At 51.8% G+C, this 22,641-nt stretch overlaps 1 protein-coding gene across 1 annotated transcript in view; it reads left to right on the top strand.

Moving 5' to 3' along the window:
• Window positions 1-22,369, top strand: part of COL13A1 (collagen type XIII alpha 1 chain) — a 63,416-nt gene extending 41,047 nt beyond the window's left edge. Inside the window, exons 22-30 of the mRNA XM_057736924.1 lie at window positions 719-760; window positions 1,770-1,796; window positions 2,747-2,827; window positions 8,294-8,347; window positions 9,568-9,621; window positions 10,658-10,693; window positions 15,738-15,824; window positions 19,788-19,826; window positions 21,494-22,369. Coding sequence (XP_057592907.1) covers window positions 719-760; window positions 1,770-1,796; window positions 2,747-2,827; window positions 8,294-8,347; window positions 9,568-9,621; window positions 10,658-10,693; window positions 15,738-15,824; window positions 19,788-19,826; window positions 21,494-21,496 — 423 coding nt within the window. The 3' untranslated portion in view covers window positions 21,497-22,369. The remainder of the gene's footprint in view (window positions 1-718; window positions 761-1,769; window positions 1,797-2,746; window positions 2,828-8,293; window positions 8,348-9,567; window positions 9,622-10,657; window positions 10,694-15,737; window positions 15,825-19,787; window positions 19,827-21,493) is intronic.
• Window positions 22,370-22,641: the final 272 nt, after the last annotated feature.

Raw genomic sequence — 22,641 nt, 5'->3', positions numbered from 1 at the left:
GGATGCCCATCTTCACCAGAGACAGAATCTACCCTGCACAGCATCCTCCAGAGAGGGGAACTCGCCTTGGGTTCCTTTGTGTTCGCTGCCCAATCCGACTCTTTTTGACTTTAACCTGCCCTCAAGGGAAATGGAGACCCACAGTCCCCATCCTGTCTGTTACAAACCCGGGGAGCTTGAGGAATATTCTTCGGAAGCATCTCAGTCTCCCCCCATTCCAGGTAACCAGTCTCTGTTCCTTTAAGCTAAAGATCTCAAACTCAAATGCCAACCAGGACCAGGCTTGCAACAAAGACGTCTGGGTTAAAAACAATAGGGAAACAAAACAAAACAAAACAAAATAGGGAGTGGTGAGGACTGAGGTAAACGAAGAACTCAAGCCCCACCCAGAAGGGAAGCTCTCATTGAGCTCCAGGCGATTGTTGCCAGTCAAGAACAAGAGCCTGGGGCTGCCAGATTTTCTAGTTTTTCAGAAACATCTAGAAGAATAGACATTTTGAGGATATTTCAGGGCAATGTTTGATTTTTCAAAACATTGTGCAGGCTAATGAGTTGCTATGAGTTTCTGACCTGTTCTGAGCCTTCGTTTGGGAGACTGTGTGCTGGTAGTTCTGTCCTTCAGCCTTGAGGTCCCTAGCTGGACCCCAGGCTATGGCAGAAGGCAGGACCACTTAGAGTATAACAGGGGATGAGCCAACTGTCTCCGTTTGGCTTCTAGGTTTCTGGGCCACCAGGGCCAGAGGGGCCTCCTGGACCTCCGGTAAGTTTGGAGCGCTTGTCTGTGTTTCAGTTCACTGTGATTGGGTCCCTAACACGCCCTCCCAATGGCAGTCACTGGGCTTAACCTCAGCCTTAGGTCCCTATCACCTCCTGCTTCCACTGTGGGATTTTCACATCCACAAGCCCTGCCCTGCTCCTCTTCCCTCCCACCTTAAACAGGTGCCATCTCTGTGACACCAAGGAGCCTGGGCATTGCCTGGTTTCCTAGAAACAGCTGACTGGCATGCCAGCCCTGAAGTTTGGTCCTGGTCTGGCCCCTTTTTGCAGGAGTCGGAATCACTCTGTCACTCGGTTCTGCCCTTTGCCGTCAGACATCTGCTACTCTCCTTTTATTTCTGCAACCAGCCAGCAAGAAGATCAGGGTTAAAACAGAAAGTGATCCTTTTAAAACCAACCCCGCTGGATTGGCCTTTCCATGGTTACCGATGATAAGGCACCTTTAGAGGGACCCCTATGCGCTGAGCCTAGAGGGTCCCCAAGCATCCTAAACCATGATGCTGGTCCTTGCCTCTGCAGGGTTCGCAGTCCCCGTGGTGATGGGCCACTCATTGTCATTGATACAAGTAGTAGTAGTACTTACGTAGTAATAATAGTAGTAGTAGTAATAATAATGACAGTAGCAAAGTTTATTGAAACTTACCATGTGCCAGATGCTGCTCTAAATACTTTGCATATATTAATTTATTTAACTGTTACTGTGTTCCCTCTGAATTTTGCCTTCATGAGACACAATCTTCTCTCATGAGTCAGCCGTGAAGGCCACAGAGAGATTCTCTGTCAGTCCCTGGCTGGGGAAGCCTGGCTCAGACTCCACCCCAGGAAGCCCCAAGCAGGACTCTCCCCCCACCCAGTTAGTATTTCTTTCTACCTCCCCTGAACCGGGGCCCCAGGCTAGGCTCCATACGCTAAGCCCTTGCTCTTTTGTGGTCCAACCTGTGGACAAGGAAGTTGACCTAACCAGAGGTACCTTGTTTTGATTCCAAATGCAGGGGCTCCAAGGCGTTCCTGGACCAAAGGTAAGAAGAGGTCACGTGACAGGTGCTGGGTGAAGGGGTCGGGGAGGGGGCTGTGTCAGTGAGGACAGAAAAGAGAGAAGGTGCTTCAGAGGCAGGGGACCCAGCTAAAGTGCCTAAACAGAATCATGTGACACTTCAGCCAATGGGGCACAATTAAGACAGAGTGAAGTCCTATGGTCCCATCAACATACGTCATTGACACTGTGCAGGCTTTGGATTTAGAATTTTCCCATACACCAGTCGACCCTACAGAGTGACAGGTGAGATTCTTAGCAAATGATGAAATCCTTTTTCCAGGTAATCTGCCCCAGATGCTTCACTCACCCTGAAGTGTAGGTGGGAGACAGAGGGTGGCAAAGCATGGGACCCCTTCCCAGGACCAAGCCCACTAGACTCAGGCCTGGGACTCTCCCAAACCCGCCCCAGCCCCCACCCCCAGCATTTCAAATGGAAAAAAAGAGGAGCTGGAGGCTGCTGGCATGACAACAGCCATTACTTCCTGCACTGACATTCTCTAGGGGACTATTGGGCAGTTTCTTCTCCCAATTAGTTTGGGAGCCTCAGAGCTCCAGTAGTGGCATTTCAGGCATTCGCTAGCCAGTATCTGCAGGGCCCCAGGTTTTCTGCTATGCAAATTGTCACCTATGCCAAAGCCTAACCTGAAACTGACCTGTGGGTTTGTCTCTACTCCCAGCATCCCTTTTCCCTTTGGGGACCTCACAGTTACTACAGAGATACAAGGGACCTTAACTGAGGCAGAGCCAGGCTAAGAATTCAGCGATTCTTGGAGTCCCCAGCCTGCCCCCCCCGGGTCAGCCTCCTCCACCTCCTCCCTTCTCTATCTACCACCCCTCCCCACCACCCGCCCCTGTCCCCAGGACCCCAGAATGCAAGAATGAGTTGTCTGGGCCGTGCCCTTCTGTGATCTCGCCCATCTCCCTTTCCTTCAGGGGGAAGCAGGACTAGATGGAGCAAAAGGAGAAAAGGGCATCCAGGGAGAAAAAGGAGACCGAGGTCCTCTGGGATTACCCGTAAGTATGCGGACCCAGCAAACTGGTGTGAGGAGCCCAGCCTGGGTGTCCTGAGGAGGTGCTGGGCAGGACCTCCAGAGAAGACCCCTGGAAGACTCGAAGTTCTAAAGTTCTGAGAATCCCAGAGCTCTGTGGGGTTTTGCTTTTCCACCTGGACAAGACCAAAGGCTCTAATTCTCTTCCTGAGGCCCTCCTCTGGGCCAGTCCTGGCCTAGGTTCTGGAGGAATGTAAATGAGAATAAGACAAAGCCCCCCACCCCAAGGAGCACACAGCTGGAGAGCCAGAAGGGGCCCGAGAACAGCCTTAGGCCCTACTTGTGCTTGTTTGAGGCAATAAAAATGTGCATTTATTGGGGCCAAGCTTAAAGGACTTGGGAGCATTGGGACAGTGGAGTATTCTCCATCTCTCTCCTGCTTTCCCAGGCAGGCCCCCAAGAGAGCCCCTGCTCTCTGCCCTTAAGCACTGGCCACAGCAGAAAAGCTTGCAAAAATTCAGATCCTCCTGTCCCAGCAGGCTAAGGCCACTCACGTCTTGATTCCCTGAGATCTCTGATCTCAGCTAAAGGCCCCAGGTCAGGGCAGGAACTGCTCAGAAGGCTTTGGCATCTCCGGATGTGGGGCCTGGACTGGGCGAATTCCTTAGCCCCAAGCCCCAGTGGCTGTGGGTCTCATCACTGCCTCACCTGTCTCCAGGTGAGTGCATCCCACAACCCATCCCGGAGCCCTGGGCTCCATCCTCCTTCACACCCCAGTGAGGTTCGCGCTCTCTTTTTGTTTGTTTTTCAAGATCTGTAAGGGACTTTAGTATTCCCTATAATCATTTTACTGGTTGGGTCTGGAGAAAAGAATGAGTCACTTGAGGTCACATATGAAGTTGATGGCCTGGCTGGGCCAGAGGCTGCTCCTCCACTGAGGCCACAGCCATGCAAAGAGCTCTTTCCAGCCACTAGGACTTCCTCTGTCCCAGGCAGGAAGCCAGTTCCCACCCCCAGGAAGCTGTAAAAAGCAGGGGGACGATAGGAAGCCCAGTTGCCCCAGCTTGGCAAGGCTTGAAGTTCTGGTTAATGTAATCACAGTGACCAAACAGCAAGAGCAAAAGGTATGATTACACCTCATTAGTGGATCACATGTAGGAATATTTAAGGAGCTGATTCGCTTGACAGACTACAGTAAACTGATGACTTTAGCAGACACTTTCCCATGTCTTCAGCTGTGTCTGGAATGATTAAGTAGTTTTTACTATTTAAGAGGCTTCCTGCCCCCCACTCAACCACAAACCTCTCCTTGTTCACCTTCATGGCCCCAACAACCCTAGTGAACATTAGGGAATTCAGTCAGAGGTTGAAATGAAGACCAAACAGGTAATATAAACAAAGAAAGTGCCAGACAAAAGACAAAGTACCCAGTCTATTTTTAAGTTTTCAACTTTTGATAGAGTACAGGTAAGTACTTTTGCTAGCTTAAGAAAACAACAGAGCAAGCAGTATTCATAAAGGGCAACTAACATGGACGTCAGAGGGACAATAAGGAGTGGTGGGGACTAGGGTGCACTGGAGACCGTGTGTCCCTTCTTAAGGGGGACAGCCCCTACTCGGTTCAGCCTTAGGGGAATGCGGTCCAGTATTTCTGCATATTCTAAGTTTTCTAAGGAAGCTAGACATCTGGCATTTGATGGGCTATCTCCTCATTTTCTAATATTAAATCAAAATTATCTGCAATACTGCAACCCATACAAAATATGTCAGTGGCCCACATTTGGCCCCCAAAACTCCAGGTCATGCCCTCTGCTCCAACCTCTCAAGATAACTCAGTATTAATGCTGCACAGACAGAGTATACGGATGTTTCGCCGAAGTTCTGTTTTTCGGCTTCACCTCTGTGTTTTACTGCATATAACAGCAGCCTGTGTTTCCAGGCACATCCTATTGAGTTCCTCCTGTTTGCCCTACAGAAGAGGTTCTCGGTGCTGGCTGCACATTGGAATCCCCTGGAGCTTTTCACGCATGTCATTCCCAAGATTCCCTTTGGAGATTCTGTTTGAATTTGGGCTGGGGTGGGGATCAAGCATCTGTATTATGTAACGTCACCCCAGGAGATTCTGACGTTGTAGCTGGAGTTGAGAAACACAGCTCTCTAGGCCATGAACGAGACTGGTCCCAGAATCATGTGGTCCTAAGACTGAGAAGCGAGGCCCTGTAGGATCCTGCTACCCAACACCCTTCCCCTAGGAGGAAGTAGCTCCCCACCCTCCCTTTCTTGGGGGTATTCTCCCACGTTTAAAATCCTGAGGCCTAGGCTCATTTCTGAGGCTCGGCTGGAAGCAGTTTTCAAGAGCTCAGTCCTTACTGGCCTAGAGAGTCCCAGCTGCTCTCTCCCTCGTTTGTCGTAGTGGAATCATCAGGTAATTGTACCCCCGTTCTCCTAGGTGGGCTGTAGGGGCCGCCCTGTGGCCCAGCACTGGAGCAAGAGCTCTAATCCCCGCTGGATATGTCACCGGATGCTGCACAGTGAATGGGTCTTAACAGCATCCCACCCGCCAGCCAATTTATTCCAAGGGATACATGGCCTTAGACCTCTGTCCTTGTCAGCTAGCTGCTCCTGAAGCCTTTTTCTCTAAAAATTTGTCTAGGATAATGAATGGATTGAGTTTGTGTTAAGCTTTATAAACTGTAAAATGCCAGAGAAATGTCAGGCATCGTTAGTATTATTATTCAAGGCCCAACTCCTCCCACCTAGCTGAGGTAGGCCAGCTTCTACCCAGGTTTCAAAGCTGGATGTTGTAAGTCAATGCTGAGCCTCCTGGGGTCCCCCAGCGTGACCTCACCTCAACAGGTATGCAAAAAAACTGGGAAGACCATGCTCACCTAGGCCCCACCTGGCGTGTAGACATGTCTTCCCTAAGTTAAGACTAGTCCCAGGAAGGATGCACTAGCTCTGGTTCCAGACATCTCTCCATGAGTTTATTTTCTGTATCTCTTTCCTCAAAACACTGAAAGTCCTTAGAAGAGGGGTTTCTGAGAGAGGATGAAAGGAGCGAGGGGAGCAGGGGGCACAGAGGATCAGAACGGCCACCTGCACTGATCTCCACCCGGCTTGCTCGGCAGTTGGCCACACTGCACTCAGTGTCTCCATGTTTTTGTTGGTTTTCATGTGAATACATTACCTGTCCTCCCAAGCTTATTTCTCCCATTTTGTTTGATGACCAGCGTTTATGTCTGTCCAGAGTCACTGCTTCACTCACCTCTTCCCTCCCTGGTCCCTTTTCTCCCTCCCATTCCTCCCTTCCCCTTCTTTCGGTCAACCTGTTCCCTTTGTCCAGGGAGCTTCAGGTTTGGACGGCAGGCCTGGGCCACCGGTGAGTGTCACGTCTCCATTACCCCTCAACCCATCTCCACCCCACCCCACCCCTGGCCTGTAATCCCTTTTCGTCTGTCCTGCTGTGGCCTCATTTTTTTCGGTGAATCATGGCTTACCCCACCACCACCATCAGAAAGTACCATCTGCGCTCAGTTCAGAAGGGCTTATTCAGGCCTCTTGACCAAAGACAACTGGCCTTCATCTAAACTTCCCTGTCCATAGTATTCACACAGGGTCCCCAAATCGGAATTTCTAGAACACTGGCTGTGGGGTGGGAGGCTGCTCCAGCAACAAAGACTCTGTTCCTAAAGGAATGCTGAGTCAGCCTGGGACCCCAGCCCTGGGGGTCTGGGCCGTGACGCATCCCCACCAAACAACAGTGTCTGTACGTGCCCGTCATGCTGTGTCGTCTTCATGCTGTGAGCTCTGTCCATCTCCTGTCTGCCCACAAGGGCTTTCTAGTCCTGTGCGGCCACCAGTCTGGTGTGTATGTGGGTGGGGACAGCGCTGATGGGTAAGGGCAAGTGTAGCACCTGGGAGCACATAGGCAAGGCCCAGCTCCGTGTTCTGAGGGCACGTTGCAACCACAGCTTTCGCTTCCTGGGGCACCACAGCTGCCCTCCACCACAGTCCCTTTCTTTCCATCCTCCTTGCACCTAGCACACCTCTCCCAGGTGGCCAGTCTGAGCTAGGGGGATTATCTGTGGTTGGAATCAGAGAAACCATGACTTTCCTCTCGACTACTTATTCCGTTCATATCAGACAGGGGAGCAGTGCACGTTCATATATTCTGTCCCCTTTGGACCTGAAGGGTTTTTTCTCACAAAATAAATAACACCACCTTAAAAGAAAATGTTTACAGGAAACAGTGAGCCTACTCTGCCAATACTAACATGTACTGGGCACTTCCTAGGTGTCAGGTCCAGCACCAAACGCATGACATGTATTCATCCATTCTAACCTGGCAGCAACCTAGAAAGCAGACACGCATGTGATCATTCCAATTTTACAGGCGGGAAAAGTGATCCTTAAAGAAGCCAAGAAACGTCTCCGATATCGCAGAGTTTATAGGGCTTTGAGGCAGGACTTGAAGCTGCTCAGTGACGTCAGAGTGCTATGCTGACACTCTGTCATGGATGTCCACAGCTTTCCTTCTTCCCTCAAAGGGGCCACCAAGAACATCTTATCGCTCTTTTTTTTTTTTCATGTAGAGTAAATCAGCCTTTCCCCACTTGATCCTGCCCCGCCTATCACAGCTACATCCAGAGCACCTCTGGGAACCACCCACAGGCCAAGCCCAGTCCTCATGTCCTGAGCAAGACATATCAACAGAGCAGAGCAATAGGAAGCTTGGAAATATAGACTTCATCTAGTCAGGCTGTGAATTAGGAACCTGGAGAAGATGCTTAATTATGCCGCAGCAAGCCCCGCGCTGTCTCTAAGCAACACAGCTCTGATGCTCCAGCTGCCCCACTGGGCTGCGGCCCCGAGTCAGGAGGGCTTAGGACACACCTCCCCGCCAGGCCAGGGTCAGCAGACATCCGAAGCGTACGAATCCACTCTCAACCCAGCCTGTTCCCGAGGGCCCGGGATGGGCACAGAAGGCCCGGCCAGAGGCTGAAAGCCAGTAGGGGAGGGTGGAGTGGGCGGTGGCTGAATGACCCTCCCACGCCTGCCGCTGTGTGTGCGCGTCTGCATTGGTCTCTGTGGCATGAAGACCCTCCCGCTGCATGTGGAGCTGCGTCCGCAAAGGGATGCCCGCCCTCGGCCTCCCCGCCCCGGGATGGCGTCGACTCCCTCCCGCGCGCTTCTGGGAGCACACTGAGCCTCTGTTCTCCTGCCGTTTTCAGCCTTGGCAAGCTTGGTTGTGAAGCCAGAGGGTTTCCTTCCTCGAATCTGGCTCTGAGGCAGGGGGGAGGTGCTCTCTCCCCGAGGCCCCCAAATCCAAACAGGAACGCGGCCCAGTCCGATGACCGCCCTGAACGTGCCTGGCCTCGCCAACCCTGAAAACTGGGCCTCTGGACCTTGCTCATCTCCAGGCAGCGGGCGGGGCTCCCGGGACGCCCCTCAGCATCAGGACCCTCACCGGTGCGTTCTTTCGCCTCCCCAGGGTACTCCAGGACCAATTGGAGTTCCAGGCCCAGCGGGACCAAAGGGAGAGAGGGTGAGTGCTCAGTGAGCAGGGGCCCGGGCCACCAGGACGAGGGCCCCTGCTGTCCCTCCTCAGCCTCGAGTCCTCCGCCCTGGAGCCTGCGACCCACAGGGCCGCCGCGTCAACCCAGCCACTTCAGCCCCCGTCCGTTCCGCCTAGAGCCAGCTGGCGCCTCAGCCGTGTCCTCTCCGGACGATCCTCCCAGCCCATGGGGGAGCAGGCAGGCCTGGGGTGCTCATTTTGTAGCTACGAGTGGACAGACACTTGGAGAGCTTCCTCCCCTCGGCTTCTGGTCGCCTGGCATTGGTCACAGGTGACAGGAAAGGCCCCAGGCCCTGCTGTCACCAGAGACGCCTAAGTTCTGCAATGATTTAGGGAGACAGCATGGAACGGGGTGCCAGGTGGTGTCAGAAATCCCGGGAGACACCCGGAAGCCAGGAGCCCCGTGCGTCAGGCCGGCTCCCATGGGTCCCATCTCCCCCAGCCAGTGAGGTGAGCGTGTGCAGCGGGCAGAGGCCGGAGGGTTCCCTGCATCAGCCCCTCCCAGCCGGGCAGGTTTCCACACCCCCAGGCCTAAGCTCGCTGGAGGGCTGGCTTGGGCACTGGACCTCTGAGCCGGCATCTGCTGGGCCCTCTGCCTGCAGGAGCAGCTCTCCCTCTCGCCATTTGCCCACCTTGCTGGCGCTGCCCCCAGGGGAGGCTCTGTCCCTGTGCTCTCAGACCATACAGCTCAGGGAGAGGAGGGGGAGCGGGCGGGAGGCTGGGGAGCTTCTGGGGAGGGGCGTGGGCTTCCCTGAGGTCACCAGCCACGTGGGGAGCCAGGGTGGCTGCTTCGAGGGGTGACGCCGCTCAGAGAGAAACCAGAGCTCTCTTTCTCTCCCTGCTCTCCCCTGCCTGCCTTGCCCATGCGCGTTCTCCTCCCCTGCTTCTGCCTCTGGCCAGGCCGTAACTCCCGCAGACACTGCCCAGCCCTTCCTAAGGGCCTTGGGGGCCAGGCTCTGGGGAGGGAGGGTAAGAGGGGCTCCCAGGCCCCCTCCTCGGGGCAGCGTCCACACCAGGCGCCCTGCCCTCGGCCCACTCTCCACCCAGCCCTTGCTTCCTGGCGGGGAGAGGAGGGGGTGCTCTCTGAAGAAACTGGAAAGGTTTCCCAGGTTGTGTATGAAAACAGAAAATGGCTGACAGAAGGTGTTACCAAGTGAGGGCGCGCTCATGTGTTATTTCTCCGGTTTCAGGGCAGCAAAGGTGACCCTGGGATGACAGGACCAACGGGAGCAGCTGGGCTTCCTGTAAGTCTCGTGGGATCAGAGGTTGCTCTCCACCCGCCCCGGCCCCGCACAAAAGCACTGTCAAAACAGAATTCCCAGAGCCTGGGGCAAAAATCTAGGGCCAAGGGATGATTCTCATTTCTGTGACAGAGGAGGCCGCCAACGGCCACTGGCCCACTCTCTAGAACGTCCCTGCTGGGCAATGCTCAAGGCAAACGCTGGGGCACACCGCCCCCGTTAGGGAACCAGGTGCTCAGCCGCGTGGACCATCTGACCGGATGTAGCCAACACAGATGAGCCCCCTCGCCTGTAGGCCTCTGTGTTCGATGCAATGGGCGTCTCGCGGGTAGGTACCTGTGCCGCAGCCCCTGCCCTCGCGGAGGGACAGAACCAAGTCCAGATCACCATCAGGCAAGGAGACGTCTCCTGAGATGGGCAGCTTCCCACGGGACTGGCTTTCCACTCGCAGCTGACATCTCCTTGCTGGGTTATAGAGGTCAGCTGCACGCAAGAGCCAGGGCTTTGGTTTCCCACCCACTTGAAGGTCGTACACTTGTTCGTGCGTTCCACGTTCGGTGGGGCTTCGGCTGAGTAGGTACCTCCGGCCAGTCTTTGCCTTGTGCCCACTCCTCCGCTAAAGACAAGGGGAGCAGCTTACACCTTGAAAAGAGGGGCTCAGGAGCTTTGGAGTCATTTTTCTAGCAAGAGGCTGGTGGGAGAGCCACGCGAACACCTGCCCTTCCAGGAGAGGGCTCTGCCCGCAGACTGTGTCCTCAGCATGAACCAGCTAGAAGAACTTGGCCGCAGGCCAGGACATTGGCTGCAGAGTGAGAAAAGCAGAATTGTGTTTGACTTTACCCATAACTCCTCATCTGTCTCTAGGTCAAGTTCCTTGAGTAGTTTTCTCCTTTGTCCCCCTTCTGTAAAATGGGGATAATTAAACCTGTCTCCAATGAATTAGGCACCAGTAAAGAGCTTTATGAGCCTGGAAGGAAGGACTGTATGGCCATCCTGTACTTTCTCATTAATGTGTCTTCGTTTCTCTGATTTATTCCAGGGTTTACACGGACCACCCGGGGACAAAGGAAACCGGGTGAGTCTGAGTCCTCGCACTTTGGCTCTGGTTACTAATGTCTTCATGGTGAGGTGGAATGACCAACTGGGGATTCCTGACCCCACACGGAAATACAGTTTTTCCTGATAAATCATCCTAAATTAAAAGGCTTTATAGTGAGGGGTTTAATCTGTGGCATGCAGGGAGCCCGGGACCTAATCCTGAAATTGAAGCACGTATTTTTCCACGTGGAAAGGGGAGGCTGAATCCCAGGGCGGCCATCCAATAACAGGAGTCACGTGCCCGGCTCTCCGTAGGTTGCCCTGATAATGGACCCCTAAATGATATTTTTATATCCATCGTTGCCGAGTCCTAGTCTTCTGACACTTAGTTTCACCAGGGATCCCAGGCCACTAGTGAGAGAGAAAATAAATCCCAGTTCCAAGAACAAGCAGACAGCTATTGTATGCAGCCAACCCTTTAAAAAACTATCCCAGCCATTATTCCTCTTGGAATGAGTCGGCAGGACTATGAAACAAATCGTGCCTTTCGAGGCCCCTGCTCTGCCTTCGGTTCTCCCATCTTCACCAGGACACAGTCACTGAGTGTCCACAGCACCCACAGCCGCCTAAAGGCATATGACACGTGGCACATTTGCACCCAGCAGGGGTCATCTCACTCCATCTGACCAAGGATGGCCTTCGGGTTTCTTTCTAGAACGTCTCATTGGCTGCCTCATCACAATGGTTCTCAGTCAGATGCACATCCCCTAGAAGCCCAAGAGCATCTTCTAGTGGGAAGAATACCCAAAGACCTTAGAGGTAGAAGAGGAGTGGGAAGAACCGATGGAGAAACAAGGCCCCGAACTATGATAACATGCTCGGAGTTCCTGTGAGAGTTGGAGACAGAGCAGGTGGCTTCCAGAACCCAGGTCTGCTGCTGCTCTTTGAACACCAATAGCCGTGTTCATGAAGAGAACCTGCCAGAATCTGTACGTTTATATCTGACATCGATGACGGTCTCTTCCATTTAAGATGGATTTATTGAACACTTTCATATTCCTAAGTTCTCCTTTCTGGCAGCTGGTCAAAAGCAATCAATTTGTCCCATATATTCTATGAACAAGAAGGAAGAGGCAGAGCTACCCCTCCCAGGCTGTCCATGGGAAGACGAAGTCTAGAAACCACTGGAATAAACAGACCTACTTCCAGAAATGGGCCAGCCTGTTAAGGCAGCCTGGGAAGCCCACCTTTGTTACTGTGACATCCAAGAATTTAAGCCACTAAAACAATTGATCATTCCACCTCTCAGTCGGCATACTAACCTCCTTTATGATTTATTTCTAAAGTGTTCTGGTTTTCTTTGTTACATTCGATTAATACTCATTAAACCTATTTCTTAAGACTTCTTCAGTTGGCTTAAGGCACTGGGCCATTGGAAGGCTACAAAACCAGTCCTTCCAGTGGTGGTGATTGTGTTGCCCTAGAGGTGGAGGCAGGGCAGGCAAATGCCCTTGTCACAGGTGGAGAGGAGGTGGGAGGCTGGTGGCTCTGGCGCTTAAGGGACTGAGGTCCTTGAATGAGCCACTGAGGCCCCACAATTCAGTGGGAAAATATTTCTTCTCCACTTTCTGTTTCTAAGGTTTTATAGACATCCACCCCGTCCCTTCAGTCCCACATATAAATTAACAATATGTCACTTAGTAAAAATCTAGTGCATAAAACAGGCAAGGCACATGAACCTTCCTTTGAGTGCACCATAAAGCACCGATCAACTTCTTCCAAAGGGCAGGTTTCCAAACCAAGGACCAGCTTATTCTTCCATCCAAGAGATCTGACTCTCAGGATGCCAGAATGTTCTAGAAGAGCCCCCCTACATCTCCTCTCCTCTTCCGGACCTCTTTATACCACCGGCCCTAACAGGACTTCTGAGGGGAGAGACCAGGGCTTGGCAATAAAAGCCTCTAAAATGAAGACGGTCCAAGCAGAGCCAGCGCTGCGCCTTAACTAGTTTTTCTGGTGCCTGGGAGCTCAGAATGCTAACACTTTGGTCAAGGTAAAAGGCCAGAAGTGCTTAGATGACATTCTGGTTGGAAGCTTCGTTGTTGTTTATGGAAGTGAAGCTGGAGATGCTCAACACCCCCGCGCCCACCGGGTGCGGAAGGGAAGCTCCCAAATGTTGCCCCATGTCACACCCCACGTCACGCCCATCAGAGACTCAGGCGGCCACCCCAGCATCTGTTCTCCTATCTCACAGTGAGCCAAGACACAGCCTTAAAACCATGCTTCTCCGAGTCCCACCACAAGATGGTTTTAGAGCCTCTTTCCTGCTCATGGAAGGAGTATGGTCCTCACAGTGGTTGCCAAGGCCCAGAGCCCAAGACAGGCAGTTTTCAAAGAGGCATACATTGCCGGGGAAAGGTGTCTATCCTCGTCACTAGGGGCATTCTGTTTGTCCTCTAACAGCTCTGTGAATTTGACCCAAGAGCCACTTTTAGGATGAAAAAGGCCATCAAAGGATGAAGGGTGGTGTGAATTTGGCAATTTGGGAATCAGGAAAATTGGGTGTAACTGTGGAGCAGCCTGCACGCCAGCCAACTGAAAGGTCTGAGAACACGCAGTGAGGCTCCTGTCACGCTCCAAAAGGTGCCATCTGGGCGGGGGGGGGGGGGTTGCCTGTGTGTGTGTGGGAGAGTGCACGTGGGCACATGCATGCATGTGCATGTCTTGCATCCCCAGGTCCCCTTGCCTCCTAGCTCTCCCTCCTCTGCTCTTTCTCTCTCAGCCTGGGCCTGCTTCTTTTTCCTTTACTCCCTCATTATTTCTGCCTCTAGATATGTTCATCCCATTATAATAATCCCATAGCCTTCTTCCTTTCCTTTCCACTCCCCCAGCTTCAATTTTTTTGCTCTAAAATCAATTTTGTACATTTATTTATTTTTTAAGAAACCCCTGCTGCTTGCCTCTCTTTGCCCCTCTCTGGTACCAGCTAGCATCCCCTCTGCACCAGGGCCCTTTTCATGTCACTGTTTGAGGGAGGGGAGCAGGGAGGATATAGGTGAAGTCACTACTGTGATGTCTTCAAGGGGCACCCAATTAAGGCCATTTCCTGTGCCCCTAGAACATGATGGCCCAGAGTGAAAGCTTCCCATCCTGAAAGGACCACAGCCGGCCCTCTGTTACCCACAGGCCCATCACTGGGACCTGCCACCCCCCACTCCTCAGGAGCTTCGCTCACCCTCTGAACTTAGGCAATTGTGCTCACTTTTGCACTGGCCTGACCCAAAGAAAATAAGGGGCCACATTCTTGAGAAAGTTTCCCGTGGGGCTTCTCCCTCCAAACAGCTAGTGGTTTTGTTTGTCCACTGTCTGCAGATTAATTGAGCCAACCTTTCCTCCTCATTGGTGAGCATATCTTAGAGCCAATGCAATGACACCTTAGATGCATTGCATTTCCTCTTCAACACATCTCATTTTCTAAGTAAGCATTCGCATTTTAGAACACTCATTTAGAACCATGTGTTGGCCATTGCAGGCAACCTCTGGAATCAAGAAATGTAGGTAATTTCCAAAGACCCAGAGAAATGTCAAAAGTATTCTTATCCCTCGCCTCCCGCTGAGGAAGCCTGCAGCCTCCCACTGTGGGAACACGGCAGACACAAGACCATGCCTCCAGTGGCAGCCTGGGCTCCCGTACTGGCTGGCAAGATGTAACGATCATCACTGCTATCGTTATGAAGCCGCTGTCATTTACTTAGCACATACTATATGCTGGTGTGAAGCACGAAATGTGCACAAAGACCTTGAAACAAAGTTTTGAGGGGGGTGTTATTATCCACATTTTACAGATGAAGAAGCCAAGGCTCAGAGAGGTTAAGTAAGTTCCCAAAGTCACGCAGCTGATAAGAGGCAAATCCTGTTCTGGCTCCAAGCCTTTGCTCTGACCATTAGGCAGCCCACCCCGAGTAACACGGTGGAAGCCCCCAAGCATTAAATAACCGGCCTTCTGTAGAGGAGGAAAGTTCCCAGGAAGACTCCCCAGGGGCACACTTGGCCCCTCCATAAGGAAACCTAACGTATAAAAATCCAAACTCAAATTCATTACTAAGACTTTCCCACAGCCCTTCTTTAAATGAAGAGTGACCCTGACACATACAAAACAGGGTTCAGGGGCTTCCTAGGTGGCGCAGTGGTTAAGAAGCCGCCTGCCAATGCAGAGGTCATGGGTTCGATCCCAGCTCCAGGAAGATCCCACATGCCGCAGAGCAACTAAGCCCGTGTGCCAAAAAAAATAAAAAATAAAAAAAAAAACAGGGTTCAATTTAGAAAGACGATGTGTACTGAAGCTTTTCATTCCTTGAACCAACCTACCCATACACAGATAGCTGCCTATGACTTCAGAGCAGGCGGGGCCAGAGACACACATAAAACCGGAGGACCCAGCTGAGAACCAGGTGCCACCTATGCGCTCTGGACACACACATACACACATGCACTTGTACACACGTGTCCAAGCACACATGCATACATGCACACACTTGCGTACACATGCACAAGCTCACAGACACACATGCACAACCATGTGTGGGCACACAACTACACACCACGTTCACATACACACGCACGCACACACCCTAGGGCTCCAAACAAAATCACCTTGCCTCCTCATAGAACATCAAAGGGATGAAAACCAACTGGGGCAAAAACCATCAGGCCAGACCCTTTTAAAAATGGGCCCTCCGAGAGAAGGAAGTGGGTCCCCCTGTTCATTATAGATGCACTCGGCTCAGAATTAGCAAAACTGGCCACCAGTCTCATCCATCTGCATTTCCTCCCGCCTCTGGCCCTCAGCCCTACTGCTCCCCGCCCCCTCCACACCTGCCTCAGCCACATTCTCAGGCTCTTCAAGGGGTGGGGTGGGGACTGACCCCTAATCCTACTGGGGAGAATATCCTAATTGAGAGAATCTATGTTTTCCCTCTTTCTTTTTTTTTTCTTTCTTTCTCTGTCTCTAACTTTAACACATGAATGATCCTAAAGTTTTGATGTTATGTTTTTTTCTTGGACTAAACCGTTATTTACAGGGGGAGAGGGGGAAGAAAGGCTCTAGAGGGCCTAAGGGGGATAAGGGAGACCAAGGAGCGCCTGGATTAGATGCCCCCTGTCCATTGGTATGTTTCCATCGATTGCTTGGTTGTTCTGGGTTTTCCCTTGAGGTTTGCAAGCTGGAAACAAAGAAGGCAAATAAACTAAGATGAAAACCGAATGACTCCACCGATGCTACCAAAACTGGTCTGTTCATGTGGCCGATGAAATTCTGCCTGCTGTTGGTGTTGCCCTAAATCCACAGCTGCAAGTCATTCCCGCTAAACCCCTTTCCTTTGAAGATGCCGAACAATTGATGTATGGGAATAGAGACACCACGAGGAAAGGGATTTGGGAGCAGGCCTCAGCTCTTAGCTGCAGGATGGCTTTGGAAGCCAGTGTAGCGTTTGTGAACCCCCAGCCCTCATTTGCCTTCTTTGTTTTGTGGCTACCTCCGTGGCCAGCAGTTCAAGCCGTCTGAAATCCCTCCTGGTAAGGATGCAGGACACAGGGGTTAACATCTCCTAAAGGCCACCTGTGCCCAAACCTGGACAGAATGAGGCCAGAGAGGGGGCTTTTATACACAGCCTCCCAATCCAGCTAAAACCTGCAAAGCTGCAGACCAAAATCTGTAGAGAGACACCCCCACGAAGCCTTCCCAAACGAGCCAACGAGGAATGATTCGTGGCACATCTGCCGGGCTTCTCAAGTGTCCTCAACCCATTCGAAGGTCTTGAAATTAGTGATGCACTAAAGTTGAAGTTCATCTGTGTCTACTGCAATTGAGTCTCTACGTGGAGAGGGGGCTTCATGTACACATGCCAATTTCAACTCAGAGAGCACAGAGGCTGAATTGGAAAGAGGGGGATCAGCTGGGATCTGGGGTGTACTCGCAGATGCCTCGAGGGTCCTGCATCCTGGCCAGGGCAGGAGTGGGCCTCTCCACGCCACAGTCAGAGCTGGCCAGCCTTGACCTAAATAATCATCATGGTTGGTTTTGTGAACAGGGACACCGAGGTTTTAAAGGAGAGAAAGGGGAGCCGGGGTTACCAGGGCTGGACGGACTGGATGCCCCGTGCCCATTGGTATGGCATCACCCTCCCTCACCTGCATGGCCAGTGGGGGCTTCCCCACATGTGCGGTTTGTGCCTGCGTGCCCCTCCCGCTGTCCTCCACACTCCCGCTCCATCCCTCCGGTCTCCACTTCCCACCTCTTCAGTCTGTAGACACCAAGGGTCACCCTGCCTTGGCTGGTCCTCGGGGGCTCCCGCCATGTCCCCCTCTTGCATGCAAAGTCTGCCAGGATGCTTTCTTGGCTTCCTCCTGCAGCTGCTTCCAAAGCCCATCACCTCAATGTGAGCTGGCCCTCCCCACCCAGTGCCAACCTTAGCCGCATCAGACTCTCTTTTCAGAACTGCTTCTAGACAAACCTGCCACCAGAAAGAAAGCCAGGGAAGTGGATTCTCTGGACAGGTTCTTAGGACTGTGACTTCTCTTCCTTCACACACTGCAGTTAGTTGGAGGAGCATTGGCAAAAACATTCGAATGAGATGCCTGAGTTGGCCCCACATCCCTCTCCACTTCAGCATCTCATCATTTAGCAGAGGACAGACGGGCACCCTTATAAACATGGGGCAGAATGAGGAGTTCTAGAACTGAAGTAGAGGAGGGGGTACCTGACTGTTCTTCCAGGATAGATCTGGGACCACTGCCCCAGTGACACCCCAGAACCAAGGGATGGTCCAAAATCAAGACTCTAGATCCTAAGGGATTCATCCTTTTCGCTTAAATCCCAGAAGGCACTACAAGACCCTCCTTTTTTTTTTTTTTTTTTTTTTTTCATCTTTAGGTGGTTCACCACCAAAAAGTCTGGAAGAACCTGAGGTTGAGAATGTGGTTAAGGAAGGGAAGGGAGGAGACAGGAAGCAGAGGAGACATTTAGGACCCGCTCCCAAACATGTCCCACCTAAGTGGCGACAGTTCTGGTCCCGCTGGGCCCAGTCCCACTTCAGGCAGGGACGTTCTAGGCTTCTTCAGCGATCATTTTAATGGGCTGTAGGGGAAGCAGAAGATGACACTTCACTCCAAAGCAACTGGCTCAAAAACTTTCTGCTCTCCTAAATTTCCTGAGGAGGTTTGGAGCTCATGGAGCTATTTTCATACCAGTAATTGTCAGATGAGAATTCCCAGCCTCACACCCCCACCCCAGGGTCACACAGGAATTATCTCTGAACAGAAGATACAGTTATAAGAATAGATGCTGTGTGACCCTGACAGGTGACCACAGAGCCCCACGAAGGGACTTTTTAGGACCAGCATAGACAACAAAAAGAGAGGCAGAGCAAGCAGAGTGGCACGCTCCCTGTCCCCCTGCCCCTACCTCCCCGCCTCGCCTCTTGAACCCCGAGCATGCAGCACGTTCCTCAGCTGCACGGTCTCCCGCATCCTCCACGGTGCCTCCATTAACCATCAGCCAGGCGTCCCCTCTGCCACGACTCTTCCCACGATCCCAACACTTGAGTTCGGCCGGCTGCAGCCCTGGCCTCCCTGCTTCTCACCCACACACTGTCACTCCCCTCTGCCTGCCCAGCCCTCCTCTGTCCCCCCCGCCACTGTCCATGTGCCAATGGGAATGCCACTGTGGCCCGCGGAGGCTCCTCTCCCTTCCAGAGACCATGTGAAGTGTCACATGGTGGCGGGCTGGGGAAGGGGACAGAGGTCTTCATGGAATCCTAGGAGGCACCACCTCCCCCTGCACACCCTCCCTGACCCACAAGGGACAATGAAAGTCATCTTGATTTGACCTTTAATGCAAACTGGCATTTTCTCCAATAACATGTGTCATTTGTCTATTAATTTTACTGTGGAAGTGTACATACCTTCCCTCTCTTGTTTCTCATTGTTGCTGTTTGCCGTCTCCTGCATTGTGTTACTATGGACGTGGGGCGAGGTGGGGGGAGGGGGCGGGGGGAGGATTACTCATCGGGAATTTTAGCGCAAAGTAACTAGACTTCTGCGGCCCCCGTGCAGGGCCGGCTGTCTGCTGGACGCCAGGCGAGCGGTTTCGGCTCCTGTCATGGGTGGCGGTGTAGGTCCAGGGCACAGGTCCATTCCCGCTCCGTGGGGGCTGACCACTTGCTCCGATCCCCTGAAACTATGTGTGCATCTCTGCCCTGGAGCCTGGAGTTCTAGAATCTGGGCTGCAATTCTAACAGACCCAGACTCAGAACCATATCTTTGCCCTGTTCAGCCTCACCCTCCTCTCCTGCCTCTCACTGGTTTCTAGGCGCCCCCAGGGAGTGCCAGAGTGGCCAGGAGAGCAGGGCCCAGGGAGACTCAGGGCATCCTGAGGCTGCAGGTGCTCCGTGGATGCACCGGCCAAGGGGACAAGCAGTGCCCGGCAGATTCCCATCCCACCACTGCCTCTTCCCCCCAAGTGCCCAGCAATTTTGGCTGTGCCAGGAGCCCCACCTCCTTGCTGAAGGCCCATCAGGCCCATGTTGCAGTGCCTGTCAAATCACCCCTCCTCCTCCTTACTGATCACCAGATGGGAATTGCCTGGATGTCCTCCCCCAGCTGCTAAGGAAGAGAAAAAAAAAATCAGAGAAAGGGAGAAGTGGGGGGAGGTTGTTTCATAGAGCCGCACTTTCCCAGGTTTTAATGGAGGAGGAAACAAGCCCCCAAGCGCTCAGTGACTTACCTACAGGCACCCCACACTCAGTACAGCCAGAGCAGAGACCAGCGAGCCTCCGGGCTGCCCTCTCCATGACTTTCAGGTCACCTCTGCTGGCTTAGCTCACAGGCTAGGACAGCCCATGCTGGCCTTGCACTGTAACTACATGTGAGCTTGACCAACGGGCCGACAGGAGGGCTTGCTTCCTGCCTCCTTCCGAGGCGTGGCCCTGGGGTAGAGACAAGAAACAGACAATATCAGGCCGGCCACACCCTGCTCAGCTGCTGCAATGTGTGTGGCCCTTGTTCCCCCTGTCCTGCTGCTTGGTGGGCCATCCTGGAGAGCCTGAGCCGTCTGCCTTCCTTCCTCACTGCAGGGTGAAGACGGCTTGCCGGTCCAGGGCTGCTGGAACAAGGTGAGTCCTCCCGGCATCCTAGTGCCTCGGGGCGGAGGTGTACTTGGGCTCCATTCTCTACGATGGGATAAAGCGTGCACAATTTCCATTCCAGGCCTTTATGTAGATGAGGTAGCAAGACCTGGGTCAAAAAAGGAACAATCCCTAAGGCAGTGTGCCCATTAAATGTCCCACTCACTGCACGCACTTGAGAACATTTGAAAATGACTTTTAAGGCATCAGCGAACCCTAGTGTAAGGAATTTCCATGTAGCCAGACAAATGACATCTTTACGGTTTGTGTGGTTAAATTATACCATACTTCTCCTGCAAGGAGTTCTAAACCATGTTTTAAAATTAGTTATCATTACCTAGTCTCACAGTGCTCATAGGAGGCCATTGAAGCCATTATCCAAATGTAGGAAATCTAAGTTGTTTAAACTGTAAAGTCACATAGATTCTTTACCTCCTCAAAGAGACTGGCCAGCTTACCATGCAACCCTTCCCCTCGAACTTAAGCTGTCAGAGCTCCATGCTTCTGTACATGAGACCTGCAACCCAACCTCTCTTGGGTTCCCAGAATTCCTACCAATAATGAGGTTTCATTTGTTCACACTTGCCTCAGCATTTGCCATCATTAAAGCCATCTGACACCACAGGGCTGTACCCTTGTACCCCACTCATCTGGGGCCTCCAAGATGCAAGGCTCCCCGGCATGACCAGAGCCATAGGTTTGCTAATCCAGAAGCCCAGCTTGGCCCTGGCAAAGGTAGCAGCTGCAGTGCAGTCCCACCCTCGGCCTCCCTCCACCTTCCTCCTGCCCAGAGACTTCTCGCTAGTCCTTTATCACTGTGGGCTCAAGGTGTGGTTCACCCTCATTAAAGGGCTAGAGACCACTACCTGCCTGAGCGTTTGTGCGTAGCTAATCCAGTCCCGCCCAGTGACAGCAGTCACACTCACAGTGAGATGAGTACACTCCTCTAGCTAAGTGCCCACAATCACATTAGTTCACTGGATTCAGTAAAAGCAGTGACACCACCAAGACACCAGGCTGTAGGCTGAGTACTTACTCAGCCAGGTACCTAAAGCACCCCCTAACCAGAGAAAGGGAAAGCTTAGCCCTCAAGAGAGATGCTCCCCTCCCCCAAGAACCTGTCTCTCCTGCTGTGCCAGGTCCTCTTGGTGAGTTCCCTAGACCTAGTTAAATCTCCAAGAAGTAGGAAAGGGTATGTCCCCTAAGAAAAAGACTTTCTTTTTCAATGTTGTTGTGGTGGTTAGGAGCTACAAATGGTTGGGCTTAGCAGGGGAAGAACAGCCACTCCTGAGAGCTACAATGTCTGGGAGAAGCAACTAGAGAGCCTGGTGTCTGTTGATTCAGACCATAAATTCATTCTGGGAAGATGCGGTAATTCAACAGCCAGCCCTCCAAAGGCTGCACAGAGAGAAAGTGCCCTCTAGTGGCCAGGAAGGGGAATGAGTGGAAAGAGAAAGTGGTTTCCCACCCTCAGGATGCTGAGCGTGGGCCCCAGGGTCTTGGAACCAGGGGGGTTCCTGGCTCCCCCAGTTTCCCTACCCAAAGCTCCCATCCATCCTGGGACAAGACCTACTGCATTTCCTATGAGGAATGAAACACTCACAGACCCACTGACACTAACTCCATGTTGTTTTGTGTTTGTTTTTGTTTTGCAGTGATGCCTCTAACCTGGGATTGGCCTGTGTGTGTGTTTGTACATAGAATATTTATTTTTATACAGTTTTCACTTTTGGGAAGTGCCCGAAATATGATGCATCTTACAAATTACTAAAAACGGAAAACCTGCATATTTTGTACAGAAAATACCAACGTCTTCCCTTTTGTTTACAAGCTGTTTTGTGTACACCTGAGACTCTAATACACTTTGTGTTTGTGAGTACAGCTGTGCGTCTGCATGATATTTGTGTACAGTCATTAGATATTGCAGCGTAATAAATTATTGTGTTCTGGTGCCAATGAGGGCCAAACAGCACTCGGGGCTGGCTAGTTTCTGTGTGACTTCACAGAAACGTGGAGGTCCGCGGGGTTTGCTAAGCTAGCTAGGTGTGTCTCAGAACATTTTAAGCTCTTATGGATGTTCATTATTAAAAAAGAATGAAACATGGCAATTCTTGATCCTGATTCATCACTAAACTAAATACATTCTTTTCTTGTGAAATCAGGAAGTCCCAGAAGCAGGGATATAATGGCTTGAACCATGAAGGCCAACGGAGGGAGGGCCAGGACTATATTAAATAATGTGTATTGTAATACACCCCAAGTTCATTACAGTGCCATGTGCGCGTATAAGGTTCAGTTGTGCTGAAACCCTCCAAGCCCCCAGGGTTGCAAAGGGCTACTTGCTACTGCTTTTGGGTTTTGCTGGTTTATTTGTTTTTCTTCCTTTTTGAGCTGTAATCACTAGTAGCTGCTGTTGCTGCTGATGGCCATTCATTTGCGATAGATTTGCCAGGTCCACTCACAACTACCAGTTGAAAATTTTGCCTCATAGACATTCCACTCCAAAAAAGAACATTCAGAAAACACGAATCTGGGCGATATATGGGATATCTGAAGTTGTTTTTATTTTTTAAGAAATAAGAGTTTTACTGCTTTCTGTACTGTTCTTAGTACAATGCTTATAAAGGTCTCACTGCTTATAAATAAAATAAACCTATTTTAAAGACTAAGGAAGTATTACCTATGGGGCAGCACACAGGTTTACTGTCAGGTGTTAGAACATAATTGGTGCTTCTAAAGGGCTTGAAAATAACGAAGTACTTGGGTAATTTAAACGCCCCCCCATTTTGTTAACACTTTGTCT

This window comes from Hippopotamus amphibius, chromosome 5 (assembly GCF_030028045.1).
Source record: "Hippopotamus amphibius kiboko isolate mHipAmp2 chromosome 5, mHipAmp2.hap2, whole genome shotgun sequence".
NCBI lineage: Eukaryota > Metazoa > Chordata > Mammalia > Artiodactyla > Hippopotamidae > Hippopotamus > Hippopotamus amphibius.
This window is presented reverse-complemented; position numbering and strand designations above follow the sequence as displayed.